The following is an 18,990-nucleotide window of genomic DNA, read 5'->3' as shown; positions in this document are numbered from 1 at the left end:
GTTTCTGTTAGTTTTGGACTTCGGGTAAGTTTTTTTTTGGCTGTTTGGGGACACCACATTTTTTCTCGAGGCCAGCTAAAGTTCAAGAGTCGAAGTGTACGCCCTTTCGTCTGTGATTGGTCAACAGTAGGGATTCTTCAATAAAGTCTTTGTTTTCATTCAACGTTTTTATTCGACTCGTTTTTATGCACGTTTTCATTGAGAAATGCTGCACCAATCTTAGTCAGATGTAAAATTGTGCGACTAAGATCTCGTCTGCAAAAATCGTCAAAATTAATGATAGATACCTTGAGTTATCGTAGATTAATTCTGACTATTTTGAGAAAGTGGCTACGGCTTCTCAAAATGGCCAAAGAGTACTATTGCCATTTTTTTTCTTGTTTTTCAAGCGAATGTCTTTTAAGGGCAGTATGCGAGCACACTCTTTCGGTTCGTCTAGCCAACTTTGGCTAGCTGCCAGCTGAACTGAAAGGTGCTGATGCCTTTACCCTGCGGGAGGATGTTGCCCCTTAGGCAGATCTTACCCCTCCCTAAATCCTAACCATAACCATTAGGGAAAACAGAACAGTGCTGACCTTATATTATTGTCTAGGACAGTGTTGGGTAGTCTTACCCTGTTGTGGGTTCAGGCTTTTGCTCTAGCCATGCAGTGCCAGCAACACACCTGTTGGCAGGGGAGGCATAATGTGTCCTTAGAGGGATATAAGGTCTTTCACTTTAGTACACCACACCCACCGCTTTTGTGTGTATGTGTGTGTGTGTGCGTGTCGCGTGCTATGTTTGTGCGTGCAACGCGTATGTGTGTTTGAGTGCCTGTCTCTGTGTGTGTGATGTTTTACTCCAATGTTTGACGTCCCCCCTGTCTTCCTCTGTGTGTGTTCCCTTCCAGGTGGAGCCCCTGTCTCAAGCTGTTCTGGAGAGGAGACCCTGTCGCAACGCTGTCCTCTCTCTACAGCGAGTCATACAGGCCCAGGGTAAACATCTGATGATAAACACTATCTACATTCTCTCTCATTATCATTGTCTTACTGTCTTCATCACTCTTCCCTCTGCCAATCTGTCTTTCACTCTAGAGTATCTTCCCTCTATCTCAGTCTCTCTCTCTTTCTTACACCATCTCAGTCTCTCGCTTGCTGTGTTTTTATTTTCACTTCTCTTTCTCTCCCCATCTTCTTTTCTCTCTGTCTTCCTTTACTTCTCTTACTCTGCACGTCCCTCTCTCTCGTTGTTTTTCTTCAAGCCTTCCCTGTACACCTCTCTTGTTCCGTCCACTCTTTCCCACATCTCTTCCATCTCTGCCACTCCAGCCTCGGTCATTCTATTTATTTTATCCCTCTATCTGTAGTACCTCCTCTCCCCATCTATCTTGCTGTCATTTCTCTCTCTGACCACCTCACTCTCCATCCATTCCCTTTCTCCTGCCTTCATCCCTCCTTCCTTCTCATTCTTTCCTTCCCTCTATTCTCTTCTCTTCTCTTCTCTTCTCTTCTCTTCTCTTCTCTTCTCTTCTCTCTCTCTCTCTCTCTCTCTCTCTCAGACACACACACACACACACACACACACACACACACACACACACACACACACACACACACACACACACACACAGAGAGAGAGAGCCTTCCTGGCTCCAATTAACTTCAAACACTTCTTTGGCACACGACCTTCACAACATCCCCTCTTGATTGCGCACAAATGTTATCCCAATCCAATTAGATTAATACAAAATATTTGCAAAGCCACAAGAATGTTAAGCCCCTTCATTTAGGCAGAGGGTGAAATATATGTGTGGTGAATACTGGGAACACACACATGCGTGCACACACACAAACACACTATGGCCCCCTCTCTCTCTCTTACACACACATCACACACACCAAGGCTCTTCAACACACAAATATCCAATGATTTATTTTCCTTCCGCCATGTGTCAAGAGACACACGCATGTCCTAAACGAAAAGAGCTTGAGAAGATGAGTAGTATGAACCCATATTGATTTATGCTAATGTCAGAATCACACATGCAACTCAAAATATTGTATAAATCAAGCTTGTTCTGAAGATGGGATTGATGGCATGTGAATGTGGCATAATGTGTGTTTTTGTGATATGCTGAATTAAAATGGCCGTATTGATCCTTTATTCCGACCACACACAGACAAGTATTACTGTAGCTGCAATATTGCTTAATAGAATACAGTTCACACATTTCAAAGACAGTACTCGCTACGGAGGCAACATGAAACCCAACCCCCCCCCCCAAAAAAAATCTCTCTCACTCTCTCTTGCCCTCTCTCTCTCTCCATCTCTCTCACTCTTGCTCTCTATTTCTCTCCCTCTCTATCCAGGTGAGTACTGGCGGTCGTTGAGGGCAGTGGCCCACACAGTGGATCAGTCCTACATGCAAGCCCAGGGACAGAGTCTGAGACGGAACTCAGAGGACCACAACAACACTGTGTCCGCCATGGCCTCCCTCTCCATGGCTAGCCTCACCACAGACAGGTAACAGTACTAGTGCTGAGCGATTTGTGCTTTTTTTTTTTGAGCTCGGTTCGTCTTCAGTTTGATCATTTATTTGAAATAGTCACGGTTGTCGATTTCGTAAAAAAAAATAAAAAAAATAAAAGTGGACATTAAATGCACTGTGCATTATGTGGTTCTGAACACAGAATAAAACAATAACAGTCCCATGATGACAGTGACTGCTCGTTACCGCTTATTAACCATCCTTTATTCATATGACTTTACTGGAGTCAAATATTTCAGTTGTTGTGTAAAATTACATTTGTTTTATTTGATGACTTTACTATTTAATTCCAAGTCATCATCTCATCTCCATAGAGCTGCTGCCTATGCTGTCTGACAAAATCACTATTTTAGTAGTTCTTCAAGGTTAATAAGGCATACTTTAATGACTGCTGAATACCAACTATCAGTCACTTAGATCATGTCGTTTTAGGTAGAGATACCTTGTGAGGCAAATGCTTTCTATCCCTCTCGGTCGCGCGTTCTTCTCTCCTTCTCCGTGTGCCACACAGACCGGACAAGTAGGTGCGCAATGGATTATGGTCATTGTAGTTAATTGCCACACTTTCGAAATGATGTAGAATATTGGCCTCTTAGAAACTAGAACTCCCTACTACATCACACAGTTCGGTTTTGTTCTGATTCATCACTAGAGAAACTGCGCATCGATCTCACCAAAATAATAATCATAATGGTGTTTTTAAAAACTCTGCATTCTAAAAACATCAAACAAGACCAGGCCAACAAAAGCACTGACACCATGTAGTAACAGCACTGACAACATGTAGTAACAGGACTGACACCATGTAGTAACAGCACTGACACAATGTCATCTCACATCATTTCAAGATAATATAATATCATGTGAAGTGATAACGTGAAATTATATTAAAAGGGATGGTTCACTCAAGATGTCCAAACAGACAGGTAACATCACTGACACCCTGTAGTCACATATGATATCAATATAATATAATGAAATATTAAGTGAAGTGTGATGACATGAAATTATAGTTAAAGGGATGGTTCAATCCACATTCAAATGTGGAGTTGTTTTTCGACCTAAGTGCAAATGTAGGTTATTTAGTTACTTTCAGCAGCCTCTGCCTAGCATTGTCTTTCCTGGACTGAAAGCTGGCAGCCTACTGTAGGTATGCGGAAAATCATCAGTGAACCACCCCTTTTTTTTAAATATGTATTCAATTAAAACATTGCCTTACTACAATTCAAATATTAGGCCCTCAGCTGTCAGCTGCATATCACCATACTGCTTTTGATTAGTGCTATTTTCCAACACTAATCCCTATGGCTTTTGAACCAGAAGATAAATCAATTAGTGTTCTAATTTCTATGGAAGAGAGTGTGAGAAAACAAAAACACATTCATATTTCTCAAGGTATAGCATTCCGTTTGCCCACGAGCTATACCACGCCCTGACAAAAGACACAACATTGACACCGCCACCTCTCTCCCTTTTTTAAAACCCGATTCAAACAGGTGTTGTCTTCAAACATATGCATCACATCTATTTGCTTAAAGGTACTTGCATCCGTATTCTCTAGAACTATTTGCCACGTCTGTATCCTGTGGAAATATACAACATTAACGCTGTACTACTGCAATAGGCTATACACCAGCATGCTAAATAAATCTATTCTCTCCTCTCTCCCTGCTATTCAGGACACACAGAGATGAACTCATGGAGGGGGACTGTGACTCCATGTAGACAAGTGCACTTTCTGATAAACCTATCACACAGACAAACACACTGTCATCCACTGTCATCCACTCGGCGCTGCTTCACTCGGACCAGAATCCACTGCCTCCAGTTGTCACTATACGGACCACATTCTGACCTCAATAGTCAAAGTGACTAGTGTACGCCTCACACACTCCTACACCTCATCGGAACACAGTACTACTGGCCTTACTAAGACCACTCGCCTGCTTCGACCGCAACTTAACCACACACTGAGAAGACATCCCATTAACAGGGTGAAGGAGGACCAAGAGGAAGGACAATGAACACTTGTGTTCTTGGCATGCCACTCCGTGCCTTTCCGGGTGTGTTACTCCTCCATTACCATGTAACATTGTGAATTGTGAGGACACAGAAGGAGAGGAGCACCAGACCTGAGCAGAAACTGGAAGGGTGTATATTTATATATATACACCCTTACTCCAAACCGCTTTCAAACACCACTGGGGAGGTTACGACTTGACTTGTATCATGAAGTGACTTGACAAAGACCAGCTAGACAGCTGGCTGTAAACAGAGTCTCTCTGGGGAAGAGGACAACTTTTTGTTGCCTTGGTCACAGGTTACCGCGGAGCATCGCCAGGCCGAATCACAAAAGGAAGTAGGAAGTTGTCCCACGTCCCCACAGGAAGTCCCTATGAAGGAAAACAGACATTGGACACTCACCAGGGGACACCTAAAACGCATCTCGTTCCGATGATGTCATTCGTATTTATGCGTCGCCAACAAAATGAATAAAAAGAGAGAGGAGACTGAGAATTTTGTTCAGACTTTTTTTGCACTCTGCATTTTGTCATGTGAACCATTGTGAACCAACCAGTATAGACCCCATTGAAGCTCTCCTGGGATTGGTGATAAAAAACATATGAATGATCATACTTGTGTTTTTAAGCTGATTGAATTATTGTAAGTTTTATCGATTGCATATTGTATTGCAAATGTCAATACATAATGGTCATATTTTTTTATCATCACATAACGAACCCTATGATTCACGTGCACGAATACCTGTGCAAAGCATATGCCCCTTTTCCCTTCCAGTATCCAAAGTGGCCTTTTGGATGGTGGTATAATTTCCCCCCAAAATGTATTTTTTTGTTAATTATTTTTTTTAAAATTGTGGTTCAGAACCTACTGCAAGTCGTCGTGACGTCATCAAGTTCGCCACCCCACACTGGACGGGCGTGTGGGTTGACACAACCAACCAAACACACGCCCATCCATTGGTTGTGTCAACCCACAAGCCCGTCCATTGGTTTTGTCAACCCACACGCCCGTCCATTGGTTGTGTCAACCCACACGCCCGTCCATTGGTTGTGTCAACCCACACGCCCGTCCATTGGTTGTGTCAACCCACACGCCCGTCCATTGGTTGTGTCAACCCACACCCCCGTCCATTGGTTGTGTCAACCCACACCCCCGTCCATTGGTTGTGTCAACCCACACCCCCGTCCATTGGTTGTGTCAACCCACACCCCCGTCCATTGGTTGTGTCAACCCACACCCCCGTCCATTGGTTGTGTCAACCCATACCAGTTTCCCAGTCTGCCATGTACAGAGATTTAACAATACTACTGGCCCTACTATGCTCAAAAATGTAAACGTTTTCACAACAGAGGCATTTGGTATGTTAGGAATTTCAAGATATGAATTATTAGTATTTTTTGGGGTGGGGGGTGCCATTTTTGGGGGGCGAGCTACCTGCCCCCCCTGAAAGGTCTGAGCATGGCCCTGATAGGTTTTTATAGTTGTTTTCCTTCTATAGGACAAAAAAACATGCAAAGTGAAGGTAAGACTTTTTTAACACTCCCTTTCAGACAGCAGTTTGAGGGCATCTTCACATTCTTTATCATTCGAGTGATAAAAGTTATTAGGAATGAATCATATGATCAGTGAGACAATTCAATCAGGAAACACAGACAGTCGGCTCAAACGTTCCAAAGCTGTTTCAGCCAATTACACACACCGCCATACTGTACGGAGAAGTCCTACTCAATGCTTGACCACACACAAAATAAATGTTTATGGATGTCAAATCAAAATCAAATCAAAATGTATTGGTCACGTACACAGATTTGCAGGTGTTATGACAGGTGCAGCGAAATGCTTATTCACTACAGCCACAATAACATCTTCTAAATATGTGTATGTGACCAATAACATTTGATTTGACTAGCTCCAACAGTGCAGTAGAATGTCATACAAATACAATACAAATATACAAATAATCAAAACAAGAAATAAAGAAATGACAGAACGAGAACACACAATATCCCATAATGACGAAGCAAAAACAGTTATTTAGACATTTTTTGCAAAAAAAAAACTAACTGAAATATCACATTTAAATACGTTTTCAGACCCTTTACTCATACTTTGTTGAAGCACATTTGTCAGTGATTAAATCCTTGAGTCTTCTTGGGTATGACATTACAAGCTTGCCACACCTGTATTTTGGGAGTTTCTCCCATTCTTCTCTGCAGATCCTCTCAAGCTCTGTCAGGTTGGATGGGAAGCGTCACTGCACATCTTCAGGTCTCTCCAGAGATGTTCGATTGGGTTCAAGTCCGGCCACTCAAAGACATTCAGAGACTTGTCACGAAGCCACTGCTTCGTTGTCTTGGCTGTGTGCTTAGGGTCGTTGTCCTGTTAGACCCCAGTCTGAGGTCCTGAGCACTCTGGAGCAGGTTTTCATCAAGGATCTCTCTGTACTTTGCTCTGTTCATCTTTCCCTCAATCCTGATTAGTCTCCCAGTCCCTGCCACTGAAGAACACCCCCCCCCCCCCCCCAGCATGATGCTGCCACCACCATTCTTTACTGTAGGGATGATGCCAGGTTTCCACCAGACTTGACAATTGGTCAAAGAGTTCAATCTTTGTTTAGTCAGACCAGAGAATCTTGTTTCTCATGGTCTGAGAGTCCTTTCGGTGCCTTTTGGCAAACTCCAAGCAGGCTGTCATGTGCCTTTTACTGAGGAGTAGCTTTCGTCTGGCCACTCTACCATAAAGGCCTGATTGGTGGAGTGTTGCAGAGATGGTTGTCTTTCTGGAAGGTTCTCCCATCTCCACAGAGGAACTCTGGAGCTCTGTCAGAGCTCCAATTGAATTTACCACAGGTGGAATCCGAACAAGTAGAAACATCAAGGATGATCAATGGAAACAGGGCTCAATTTCGAGTCTCATAGCAAAGGGTCTGAATACTTATGTAAATAAGGTATTTTTTGTTGTTATTTTAATACATTTGCAAAAAATGATAAACAACTTTTTTCCCCGCTTTGTCATTATGGGGTATTGTGTGTAGATTGATGAGGAAAATTTTTAATTTAATCAATTTTAGGATAAGGCTGTAACGCAATAAAATGTGGAAAAAGTCGAGGGGTCTAAATAGTTTCAGAATGCACTGTACATGGGGCATTAGTCTCAAGGTGCAGGGTAGAGTACCGGGCAGGTAGCCGGCTAGTGATGGCTGTACAACAGTCTGATGGCCTGGTGATAGAAGCTGTTTTTCAGACTCTCGGTACTGTCTCTGTCTGTTAGATGGTAGCAGAGTGACTGTGACTCAGGTGGCTGAAGTCCTTGATGATCTCTTTGGCCTTCCTTTGATACTGAGTGTTGTAAATGTCCTGGAGTGCAGACAGCGTGGCTCTGGTTATGCGTTGGGCTGACTGCATCAACCTCTGGAGAGCCATGGCGTTGAGGGCGGTGCAGGTGCCATACCAGGCGGTTATGCACCCCGACAGAATGCTCTCAATGGTGTATCTGTAGAAGTGCTGATTTTCTTCAGCCGCCTGAGATTGAAGAGGCGCGGTTGCGCCTTCTTCACTATGGTGTCGGTGTGGTGGGACCATTTCAGGTCCTCAGTGATGTGCATGCCAAAAAAACGTTTGACCCTCTCAAAGCTTTTGACCCTCTCAAATGCAGCCCCGTCGATGTGGATGGAGGTGTGCTCCCTCTTCTGTCTCTTATAGTCCACAATCAGCTCCTTTGTTTTTTTACATTGAGAGAGAGGTTATTTTCCTGGCACCACTCCACCAGGACTCTAACCTCTTTTCTGTAGGCTGTCTTGTCATTGTTGGTAATCAGTCCTACCACTGTCTTGTTTTCAGGAAACTTGATGATTGTTGGAGTTGTGTATAGACACAGTCATAGGTGAACAGAGAATACAGGAGGGGGCTGAGCACACATCCCTGGGGGGCCCCTGTTGAGGATCAGCGTGGCAGTGGTGTTGTTGCCTACCCTCTCCATCTGGGGTCGTCCCGTCAGGAAGTCTAGGACCCAGTTGCACAGGGAGGAGTTCAGACCCAGTGCAATGAGCTTAGTGACAAGCTTGGAGGGCACTATGGTGTTGAAAGCAGAGCTGTAGTCGATAAACAACATTCTCACATAGGTATTCCTCTTGTTCACGTGGGATAGGGCGGTGTGCAGTGCAACGGCGATCGCATCATCCGTGGATCTTTTTAGGGTGGTATGCAAATTCTAATTGGTCTCGGGTGTCGGATAAGGTGGAAGTGATATGGTCCTTGACGAGACTCTCAAAATACTTCTTGATGACAGAGGTGAGAGCTATGGGGCGATAGTCATTTAGTTCAGTTATCCTAGCTTGCTTGGGTACAGGAACAATGGTGGACATCTTGAAGCAAGTGGGGACAACAGACTTGGATAGCGAGTGGCTGAATATGTCTGTAAACACTCCAGCCAGCTGGTCTGTGCATGCACTGAGGACACAGATTGGTATGCTGTCTGGGCTGGCAGCTTGCGAGGGTTAACATAAAGTTTAAAAATATATATTATAATAATGGTGCTGGGTTTAACGCAGATTATTAAAACAGTTGAATGGACTTCAGATCAGTTACTATAAATTAGTTGTTTAACTATGGATGGCACTTAAAAGTTGTATGTAGACAACACCGGACTCACAAAAAAGAAATGCACTTACGATGTCTTAAGTATTGGAATTGTGCTTTAGTAAAATGGCCTATTTTTTATGTGTATTCCACTCTGGCGATGCCTTTTTTTATTGTTGTTCTGTTGTGATTTCACAAAGACCAGTGTTTTAACATGTGGATTGATTGACATGCCTGCTCTATTTTATATATCTATAGGCTGTATTTCTTGATACTTGCTTTTCTACAAATCTAAAAGACAGGTGAACTAGGATTTGTTCACCTCTGAAACCACTCTATTTACAAAAACAGTCAATGATTTTTGTTCCTGGACCAAAGTGCTGTTGGACAGTTAGCATTTAGCCGTCGGAGTTAGCTTGTTGAGCTAGTTGACTTTCCATGTAGAACAATTGGACACAGGTTGAGAGAAATAAAAGCCTAAAAGTCTTATGGGAACAATATGCCAGTCGTGGACTGGTAGGGCCTCTGAGCATAACTTCAAAGATTCTTGTGAATCCCTGATAGTAATTGTATCTAAACAGAGATTTTGCAGCTAAATATCACCAAAGAAGGATTAAAAACTGCTTACATTTCTTGTTGGCCCTTTCCATGAGATAATGATGTAATAGATTTCTATGTTGTCCTTTTAATTCCTTTGCAGTGCTGTGCTTATGTAATGTGTTTTATGAAAATCTGATGGTGCTACAGGTTAATTTGAACTATCATGTTATAGTTTATAATGGTGCTGTATAATATACATTATACAACCAAGACCTTACACTCTTAGAAAAAGGGTTCCAAAAGGGTTATTTGGTTGTCCCCATAGGATAACTATTTTGGATTCCAGATAGAACCCTTTTTGGTTCCAGGTAGAACCCTTTTGGGTTCAATGTAGGACCCTCTGTGGAAATGGTTCTACATGGAACCCAGAAAGGTTCTACCTGAAACCAAAAAGGTTTCTTCAAAGACTTCTCCTATGGGGACAGCCTTTTAGGTTCTAGATAGGACCTTTTTTTAAAGAGTGTACTTGACAAGACCCTGCAATATATGTATGATATTAATGACATTGACAATGTGAAAATGACATCATTGAGAATGAAATAATACATTTACCTATGATCAAAATGGCCACCACAAATACATTCTTGATATCTTTTTCAGAAAGGTCCTATTTCATATTTTATTGTGGTTTATTTCCGGTTTAATTTAATTCTTCCGAGAATATTTGTGTTCTGTAAATGTAAATCTATTTTTTGAGAATCAACAATCCCTTTAATTGTCTTAATATGAATTATTGCTCTTCCTCTGAGTGGTTGGTTATTGATGTTGTCGATAGCTACTGAGACCAAAATACAGACATCCTGTGCTTTGAATTATACTGACAAACCTATAGAAAGGAAGCTTTATTGAACTGAATCTTAATTTAGAAAACAAGCCAAGTAGAGATTAGATAGGGATTTGTTTCTCACTGTTTGTCTTTATTGGTTTGTACTTTGTACTTGTACAGTAAAAAATAATGTTGTGTTTTGTTTTTTTTTCTATATTTTTTTCTATAAACTGTTTTCCTCAATAAAAGGGTAATTAAAGTTCTCAACGTAGTTTTTTTCTGAAGTGTATATTTTGTATCCTTTCAATAATGTTTGAAATATTGGGCAATATTTTACTTGCACCAAGCACTCAGCTATTTCGGTAATGTAAAAACACATGACTTTGTAATGTAACACATTTTGACAAAAATCTTGGATCCTGCCTTGCTGTGTCCAAATACAAAGGCTATTGCTATCCACTTATTTTGTATCTTGTTTTATAAGATATAACATATAAGACATTGTCTTGTCTATCCATGTACTCTTTGTTATGCATACTACACTCTCAATATGTGCACAGGTGTTAGACAAGTTTCTATGAGACAGAAAGATGCAACGTGTCTTTGAAAATGGGCTTTTTCCAGACTATTTCAGTGGTATTTTATTAAAACAGCATTTATTATTATTTTCCACAGGAGCTCATGTAATGAAAAGCTGGAGACAAAAAAAATCTAAGAGAACCACAGCTGAGCATTAGGATGAAAAAATATTGACAAACTACATTTTCTGGCGACAGTATATCAGATAACATTGACGTGACCTAACAATACCCAGTAGCACAAAATCTGAATTTATCAAATGTTTTTAAAAAGTACATGGCACTGTTTTCCATTCTTAATACATTTACTGATAGGGTATTGCAGTATGTGCATAGTACTATGTTAAAGAGAAATCCTGAGGAATTACTAAACTTGCATTTAAAACTACTAGACCGTCACTTGCACAAAGTACAACAAAATGTTATCTTTACTCTTTATGTAATGTACTATTCCATTGTTGTTTGGCATATTACGTTTTTCATACTTAAATCCTACAGACAAGTAACAATATATCAGAAAGACATTAGTGGAATCTATCCACTATGTCTATGTCTAATCTATCCATAATCTGTGCATGCTACAAAACTGTGTGCATTACTCATGTATTACAGGTTGCCTGCATAGATTATTGCTTAATTACTCTAATATAAAGTCATTATAATGTAATATGCATATGCACATGCTAAATCCATTCGCTGTGAAGGGAAATAATGCAACACAGAGAAAAACATGTACAAGGCAACAGAAATCAAGCCGATTAGTTTATACAACTGCTAAAAATGTGCGTCAGGCTTCTTTGGCTTTTCCTACCTATACATCTGAGGTTGAAAAGCCTAAAGCTTATAAGCATCTTTGCTGTAAACATTCGTTGGGCTGGGACCACCAGCTATCGATTACTCTGGCATCCTTATGACGATCATCACTGCAATTATCACGATCATAAGTCATCTCAGTGGTCAAAGAATCTTCCTCTTTTAAAGAGTCTTTTGAAGTGGCATAAAGGGACAGGGACAGGGCCGAAGCGTTGGACGTTTTTAACGTCCAGAAAGTTCATCATGTGACCCTTAAGTATCCTCCTCACTTCAGTTCCGAAGTTTGTCACATACTGTATGTTGGCATTATCATACTGTCTGTCAGGCTGCACAAGGAGAGTCGACTGGATATCTGTCCTTAAACCGAAGCATGTGTCCGGTCCAATGCCCATGTCTGTGGGGCAGGGCTTCCAAAGAAGGGGAGATAAGGGTATAGCGGGGGGAACTACTGGTTCGACAGGAACAGACCTTTTAAAGAGAGGGAGATGAGTCCATCCATTTGGCGTCCTTCCTAAAAAAAAAGGGAAAGAAAAATAGACTGTCAACAACAGTTTCTATCTTGGTTTTAGCGTTTTATACCTCATATCTCAGCCTAATTCAACCACACAACCTGATGTAAAAAGCTTCTTTAAAAAAAAAAAAGTTTTACTGAAGAAACCGACATGGATGTGTACATTTTGTCAGTATAGGAAAATAATATCTGAGAGCGAAAATCCGCAGAGAAGTCGTTAATGTGTCGTGCGTGCAAGTCGTTGTCCCAAACAAACACATAAACCGGCAAACAAAGCTAATTCTTCTCACATAGTGTAAAAAAAAAGCCAACATCGCTAAACTTCTGCTATTTGTCTTGCAACAAGCAAATATTCCATCTGGAGTGTTCCCAATTGTCTGTAATTACAGTGTTTCTTTTCATGCTGAGAGAGAAAGATAAGAGAGAAAGGGAAGAGGGACAAAGACAAGAGAGAGAAAGCTGTCCAGTAAGCATGTGTGTTTGTGGGTGTCCTCTTTCAGATGGCTGTGCTTACGTCCTAATGCACTAATTGCCAGGAATGACTTGTTTTCTCGGTATACCAAATGGGGGTACGCTACAGCAGCAAATAACAAGTTGTGTGATCTTAGCGTCACTTTGAACAAAAGTACAGTAGATCCCATTCTTCTGCCTGCATTTGGGCAGAGTAACAATAGCTATCCTGTCGAGCCTCCTTGGCATTTGTGGATCTCCCTTTCTCCCAAAATGAAAAGTTAAGTGCGGCTGATTTACAAAGGAGCAACTGATGCAGTTTTAGGCACCAACATGCACACACACTTTGCATGGGAGCATTTTAGTCTTCCTACGACGCATTGACCTCATCTGCAACGCCTCTAAGGCAGAGGCCTACTCATGTTAAACCTGTGTGTACAACAACTTAAAAGGGATAGTTCGGTGATATTGCATCATTTAGATATGTTTCCTATCTAAATAAGCAATTTCGCTGAGCTATACCTTTAACACATGGATGATGTATATTGTTTTGTTGCCTATTGCCTGACACAGACTGTAACACTGTATTGATAATAGATTGAGAGCTATATCATACCTCCCTTTGCATTAGACCAATATCTTAACTTGGCCTATTGTTTCTACACACTCCCACTTGGTTTGTGCTCTGGTCCTGCATACGTGTCAAACCCAAAGTGTATAACTCAGGGGCGCACTACGTACACTACATACGCACTACAGCTGTTGGAACAGCCCAGCCCATGCACACACATCCATCCATCCACACAGCACCTGCTCTAGCATCAGCTCAAAGTTCAAACCCCTAAAAATAAAGATGAGTATCAGAAGCCCACAACTCTTGGAACCACCGGCCTGTTTGCAAGGCTCTGAAGCTCTTTAAAAAAAGCAGATGTGCCGCAGAGGACCTATAACAGCTGGTTTGAGATCAGATCCAACGTGAAAATGGAAACCCCAAAACACATGCACATGTTACTTTGGACTGGTCCAAGATCAGTCCAAAGGAACTGCAACCAACTCAAACACATGCAGAGCCAGAGGTTCTGGCAGAGGGAAGAACAGTGACAGCCCTTTAATTGGAGGATAAACAGAGTGGAGCACTGCGTGTTGTTGCCAGGTTAAACACAGCAGTCTATTCTAAATCACAGCTACACACACACACACACACACACACACACACACACACACACACACACACACACACACACACACACACACACACACACACACACACACACACACACACACACACACACACACACCCAGCAAAACACAGATCCACATTTTTACACACATATACACACATGCATACAGCCAGTAACACGCATATCCGCTTAAATACACACCACATGCTACACACACATGCAACCAACAACACGCACATCCTCATAAAACAGCCACACAAATGCACCCAAGATGCACCACTCACATAAACACACAGCTTATCCGAACACTTGTTGCACACAAAAAAAATATGCTTCGTGCACACACTAGGAGCATACTGTGAACGTACACAAATACGCACACGCACGTTTCGTTTAGGAAGGAATTTCTATTTTTTTTCCCCGATATGTTAAAAGCAGAATCAATTACAACCATTTTAGGTCTTCCTTATACTGACACTGTCCATTTCAGTTCATTTAACTGTCCACAGGTGAGTGGATAATGTTAGAATGCAGAACAGTAGGTAATGACTATGCTTCTCTTCAAGGACATTCTCATCCACGTGTCGGGTTCGGGGTTCCAACCACAGTGGTTGAACTCTCAAAGTCTGGCGTTTGAGGCCGTTGAGGATTTTATAGTAATGTAAGGGGAACACCTGGAGACTGCACATGGACCAGAAGTCCTCACAAGGATAGTAAAACAAGGACAATTCTGAAAAGTGGGGACATTTCGCTGGTCCCCACAAGGAAAACGGCTATTTTAGGGTTGGGGGTTAGGGTTACAATTAAGGTTAGAGTTAGAGTTAGAGTCAAGCTTGGATTATGTGAATCAGCTGTGTAGTGTGAGGGCAACAACCAAAGCATGCACCCCTTGGGGTCCCCAGGACCAAGTTTGGGAAACGCTGGGTTAGGGTTAGGGGTTACATTTAGGGTTCTTGCTCTAAATCTTTGCCTTTCCTGTGCTGCTCTCCCTTGACAGCCTAGTCCAGGTTTACATGAGTTTGGTTTTTGACGGATTACCAACAGTTTGGCTTCTGATGGATTACCTCTGCTCTCTGCACCGCATCATCCTTTCTTTGGCTCGTCATTCTTTCCTACCTCTCCCTTTTCATCCTGTCTTCCTGGTTATCTGATAGGCTTTTCAGTTAGCCCACACTCATCTTTTATCTTTTAATTAACGCTTATCTTGTAGCTTCTTATCTACGTTCAGAAGAGTGAGTGTCCGCCAATTCCGCAAAGTTTACTTTGTGATTTTTCAAGAGACTGAGAGGAAAGGCAGATAACAAAGTCAGATAATATCGAAAAAATGGCATGCACTCACGCACATGTATGTATGTATACACACACACACACACACACACACACACACACACACACACACACACACACACACACACACACACACACACACACACACACACACAGACATGCACATGTAAACACACAAGTACACACATACCAGTGTATAGGCTACACACAGTGATACACAAACACACCAAAACTCATCGTAAACAAGCACACACGCGCGCACACACACACACATACACCATATATGCATTGGCTCGCGCGCACACACACCATCAAACTCTCCCTTGGCACATACACCTTCCTAATGCCTCACAACTGTTTCCAATCTAAAGGTTCCTGCTTGTCTGGGACCCGGCAGGGCCTGATTGCACGACACTGGATACAAGATCCTGGAGGAGAAAGGGCAAGGCTGCAGGGGAGAAAAGGAGAGAGAGAGAGGGAGGGAGATCTGCTTTTTCTCTTTCCTTCCCTTTCCCTCTCTTTATTTCGCCTGATATACCTGTGCAGGATCCCGGTTTCTGTTTCCTCTGGTCTAGTCTGCCTGAGGTATGTTAGATAAGGCTCTGGATAAAAATACTTAAAAACTACAACAATTTTGTTAAGACTGAGTCCATGGTAAAAAAAAAAAAAACGAACACATTCAATGATCATTGATGTACTTAACCATTTTTCGTTGTTGAAAATGTTATATGATATTATATATATATATATATATATATATATATATATATATATATATATATATATATATTTGCGCAATTAAAGTGTTATATTGTCACTATAACAATAATTTGATTTTCAGCTAGTGGGCTACTGGTATTTATTATGTAAAACAGAAAATTATAGTCAGGCATTCTCTTTTCTTATCTTAAGAGTACACCAAGACAGATAGCTAAATATTTATGTCAAACGTGTAAAATGATTCAGTGTTATGCTAATCTGTTACATATTACAGTAACATCTTTCATTAAAATGCTTTTTTCATGAAATACGACATTTCGTAGCAACAATATTTGTGTAACTTAAATATTATTGTTTTAATGTTTAGCCAATTTGATAGAATGTATTATCAATGATAAAAGGAGACAATTATTATACTATAATTACTGTATATAAATAATTTGATATTTGATAAAATAGTTTTTTTTTTAAATGTTTGTCATCTTGTCAAAATTGTCAAACTGCACACCATATGTTGAAATAAAAATTAGAACGCAAATGTAATATTCTATATTGTAATTATGATCCCACATTACTAGGTGTTATAATTTGTCATTTAGACTAGTATGCAAATACTCTTATTTCATAATTTGTCATTTTGTTTGAACTATGTTGTTAATTTTTATGATGTTAAAAAAATGTATAAATTTTTTTAAAGTTATACAATAGTTACCAACACACAGAGATGTGCATGCACTCACGCACAACTGCAGTGGACATGTGACATTTATCAAATACATTTACCCACTGATAGATTAGGATTAGGCTGTACCTTTTTACCTATTGCGCACATTTTGCCATATTAAATTAAAAACAACATGCACTATTTCCTACTCATTCCCACTTACCACTTAATGTAACTAAACTTGAATCAAAACAAATAAAAACAGCCTTCCTTAGAGGAAGATGCAAATTAATACCTGAACATTACAGAAAACTCGCTTTTCTAAACATGCTGGAGTCGGAAATCCTCATTTGTTTGGCAATGTTTACTAAGGTTAGCTTGCTAACGATCCTGCATTGTGAATCACCCCAAGGGCCACTTGGTTGGTTAAATGTAATTAGAAAAGGCATATTTACATTACTTCGATGCACAAATATGTCAGATGTGTCCACTTTTCTAACCTGTGTATTGAATGATAACACATGCTCTCATCATTGTTGTCATTCATGTTCATAAAAAAAAAACATCAAGGTATAACCTCATGGTAAATCTGAAAAGAATAACAGCGCACAGATTCAACGATGCTCCTGCCAAGGTTTTAACAATATACTTAAGATACTTTTGGGAAACCACAGACCTGGCTGTTTGGCCATATGTGACACTGTGTGTGTATGTGTGTGTGTGTGTGTGTGTGTGTGTGTGTGTGTGTGTGTGTGTGTGTGTGTGTGTGTGTGTGTGTGTGTGTGTGTGTGTGTGTGTGTTTTTATACATACCTGCAGGGGTGCACCGTAGACGCTTGTGGAGTTAGGGGCTACATTGTCAGGGGGCATTTGAGGCGGAAGGGGAGGGGCAAGGTCGAAGGGTGAACAGGTATGGTGGGAGTGATGGGGCAGTGGATAGGTGAGTGACACATTGGGACAGAATGGGTAAAAAGGTTGGGGAGTGAACAGTGACTCTGGGTTGTGGTTAGAAGGAGGGTCAGAGATAATGGCTTAAAGGAGGACCGAGATGGTGGCTTTAGGGGTTACATCGATAGTGGGTTAGGGGTTACAAGAGGGGGCAGAGATAGTGGCTTAGGTGGAGGACAGAGATAGTGGGGTTAGGACAGAACAGGACGGGTAGAGCAGGACAGATAGGGGACACTAGTGGCTGGCTGACATGGCCCAGGCGCCCTCCATCCTCCAGACGGAAAAGGCATAGCTGAGCCGTTCGTGGGCCAAGTAGTTGCAGCTGGCCAGCTTGGCGTCCATCTCATCACTCTGCAGTACCTGGTAGAGGAAGTCGATGTAGCGCGACGCTAGCTTCAGGATCTGAATCTTGCTCAGCTTGTCCGATGGCAGCGTGGGAATGATCTTACGCAGCGAGGCGAAGGCGTCGTTCAGCGACTGCGTACGCTGGCGCTCGCGCACGTTGGCGATCACTCGCTGCGTGTGCAGGTCCTCGAAGGGCTCGCCGCCCGAACCTAAGCCGAGGCCGCTGGAGCCCAGCGAGGAAGGGGCCACACACACCACTGCCATGGGGGAGTTCTGTTGCTTCTTCTGCCGCTTGGGCCCCGACGGAACCAGGCTGTTGGGGCTCCCGCTGACAATGGCCCTCTCCTCGGCCCGACCCAGATTGTCTTTCTTGTGGTACGGCACCCGCTTTCGGCCCCCTGTTTGCCCGCTCTTCTTGGAGCCCCTCTCCAGCTCCTCCTCGCTGGCCCCCAGCCCCCCCTCGGGGGAGTTGGCGCAGGACACCTCCTCGCGCATCTCCTCCCTCTTAGGACCACCGTCCTTCTTCCCCTTCCGAGGCAGGGTGGTTTTTGCACTTTATTTCTCTCTTTCCGTGTCTTTTCTCTTCTTCAGATAGCCGTGTGGGACAACCGTTATCCCAGGAAGTTCTGATAGAGAGTCAAAGGCCTAGAAGTCTTCTTCCTCCAGTGAAACCAAGAAGAATGAGGCCGATACACTTCACGCTTCTAATCTGCAATCTGTTGAAGATCCATAGGTTTTGGCTTTACTCCCAGTCAAAACTTCTGTCTCTCCCTGTGTCTCTTTGCTGAATTGCTCACCTACAGTTTCCCATCTCCTCAACCTGCATGCAGAACAACAACAAACCATCTGCTTTGCTGGGCTAACTCCTGTCCCTTTATACTCGCCCGCATACTCTGGGCCTGCGGGCAGCTGCGATTGGACAGCACCGGCTTCTTTGGGTGTGGTTTGGAAGCAGGAAGTGAGCTTGAGGTTGGTGGATGGCTTAAAAGGGGGTAAGTA

At 42.2% G+C, this 18,990-nt stretch overlaps 2 protein-coding genes across 2 annotated transcripts in view; one reads left to right on the top strand and one right to left on the bottom strand.

The window, feature by feature from the left end:
• Positions 1-10,753, top strand: part of LOC139370734 (histone deacetylase 7-like) — an 87,023-nt gene extending 76,270 nt beyond the window's left edge. The window contains exons 22-24 of the mRNA XM_071110398.1: positions 890-974; positions 2,349-2,502; positions 4,207-10,753. Of these exons, the coding sequence (XP_070966499.1) occupies positions 890-974; positions 2,349-2,502; positions 4,207-4,252 (285 nt within the window). The 3' untranslated portion in view covers positions 4,253-10,753. The remainder of the gene's footprint in view (positions 1-889; positions 975-2,348; positions 2,503-4,206) is intronic.
• Positions 10,754-11,112: 359 nt separating this feature from the next.
• On the bottom strand, positions 11,113-18,818 carry LOC139370733 (twist-related protein 2-like). The gene is made up of 2 exons (XM_071110397.1): positions 17,512-18,818; positions 11,113-12,397 (listed from the first exon to the last, which is right to left on the bottom strand). Exon 1 carries the CDS (start codon positions 18,484-18,486, stop codon positions 17,881-17,883), a length of 606 nt encoding a protein of 201 aa, XP_070966498.1. The 5' UTR covers positions 18,487-18,818; the 3' UTR covers positions 11,113-12,397; positions 17,512-17,880.
• Positions 18,819-18,990: the final 172 nt, after the last annotated feature.

The sequence above is a fragment of the Oncorhynchus clarkii genome, chromosome 17, assembly GCF_045791955.1.
Source record: "Oncorhynchus clarkii lewisi isolate Uvic-CL-2024 chromosome 17, UVic_Ocla_1.0, whole genome shotgun sequence".
Classification (NCBI taxonomy): Eukaryota; Metazoa; Chordata; class Actinopteri; order Salmoniformes; family Salmonidae; genus Oncorhynchus; species Oncorhynchus clarkii.
Note: the sequence above shows the minus strand (reverse complement) of the source record. Positions and strands in the feature narration are given on the sequence as shown.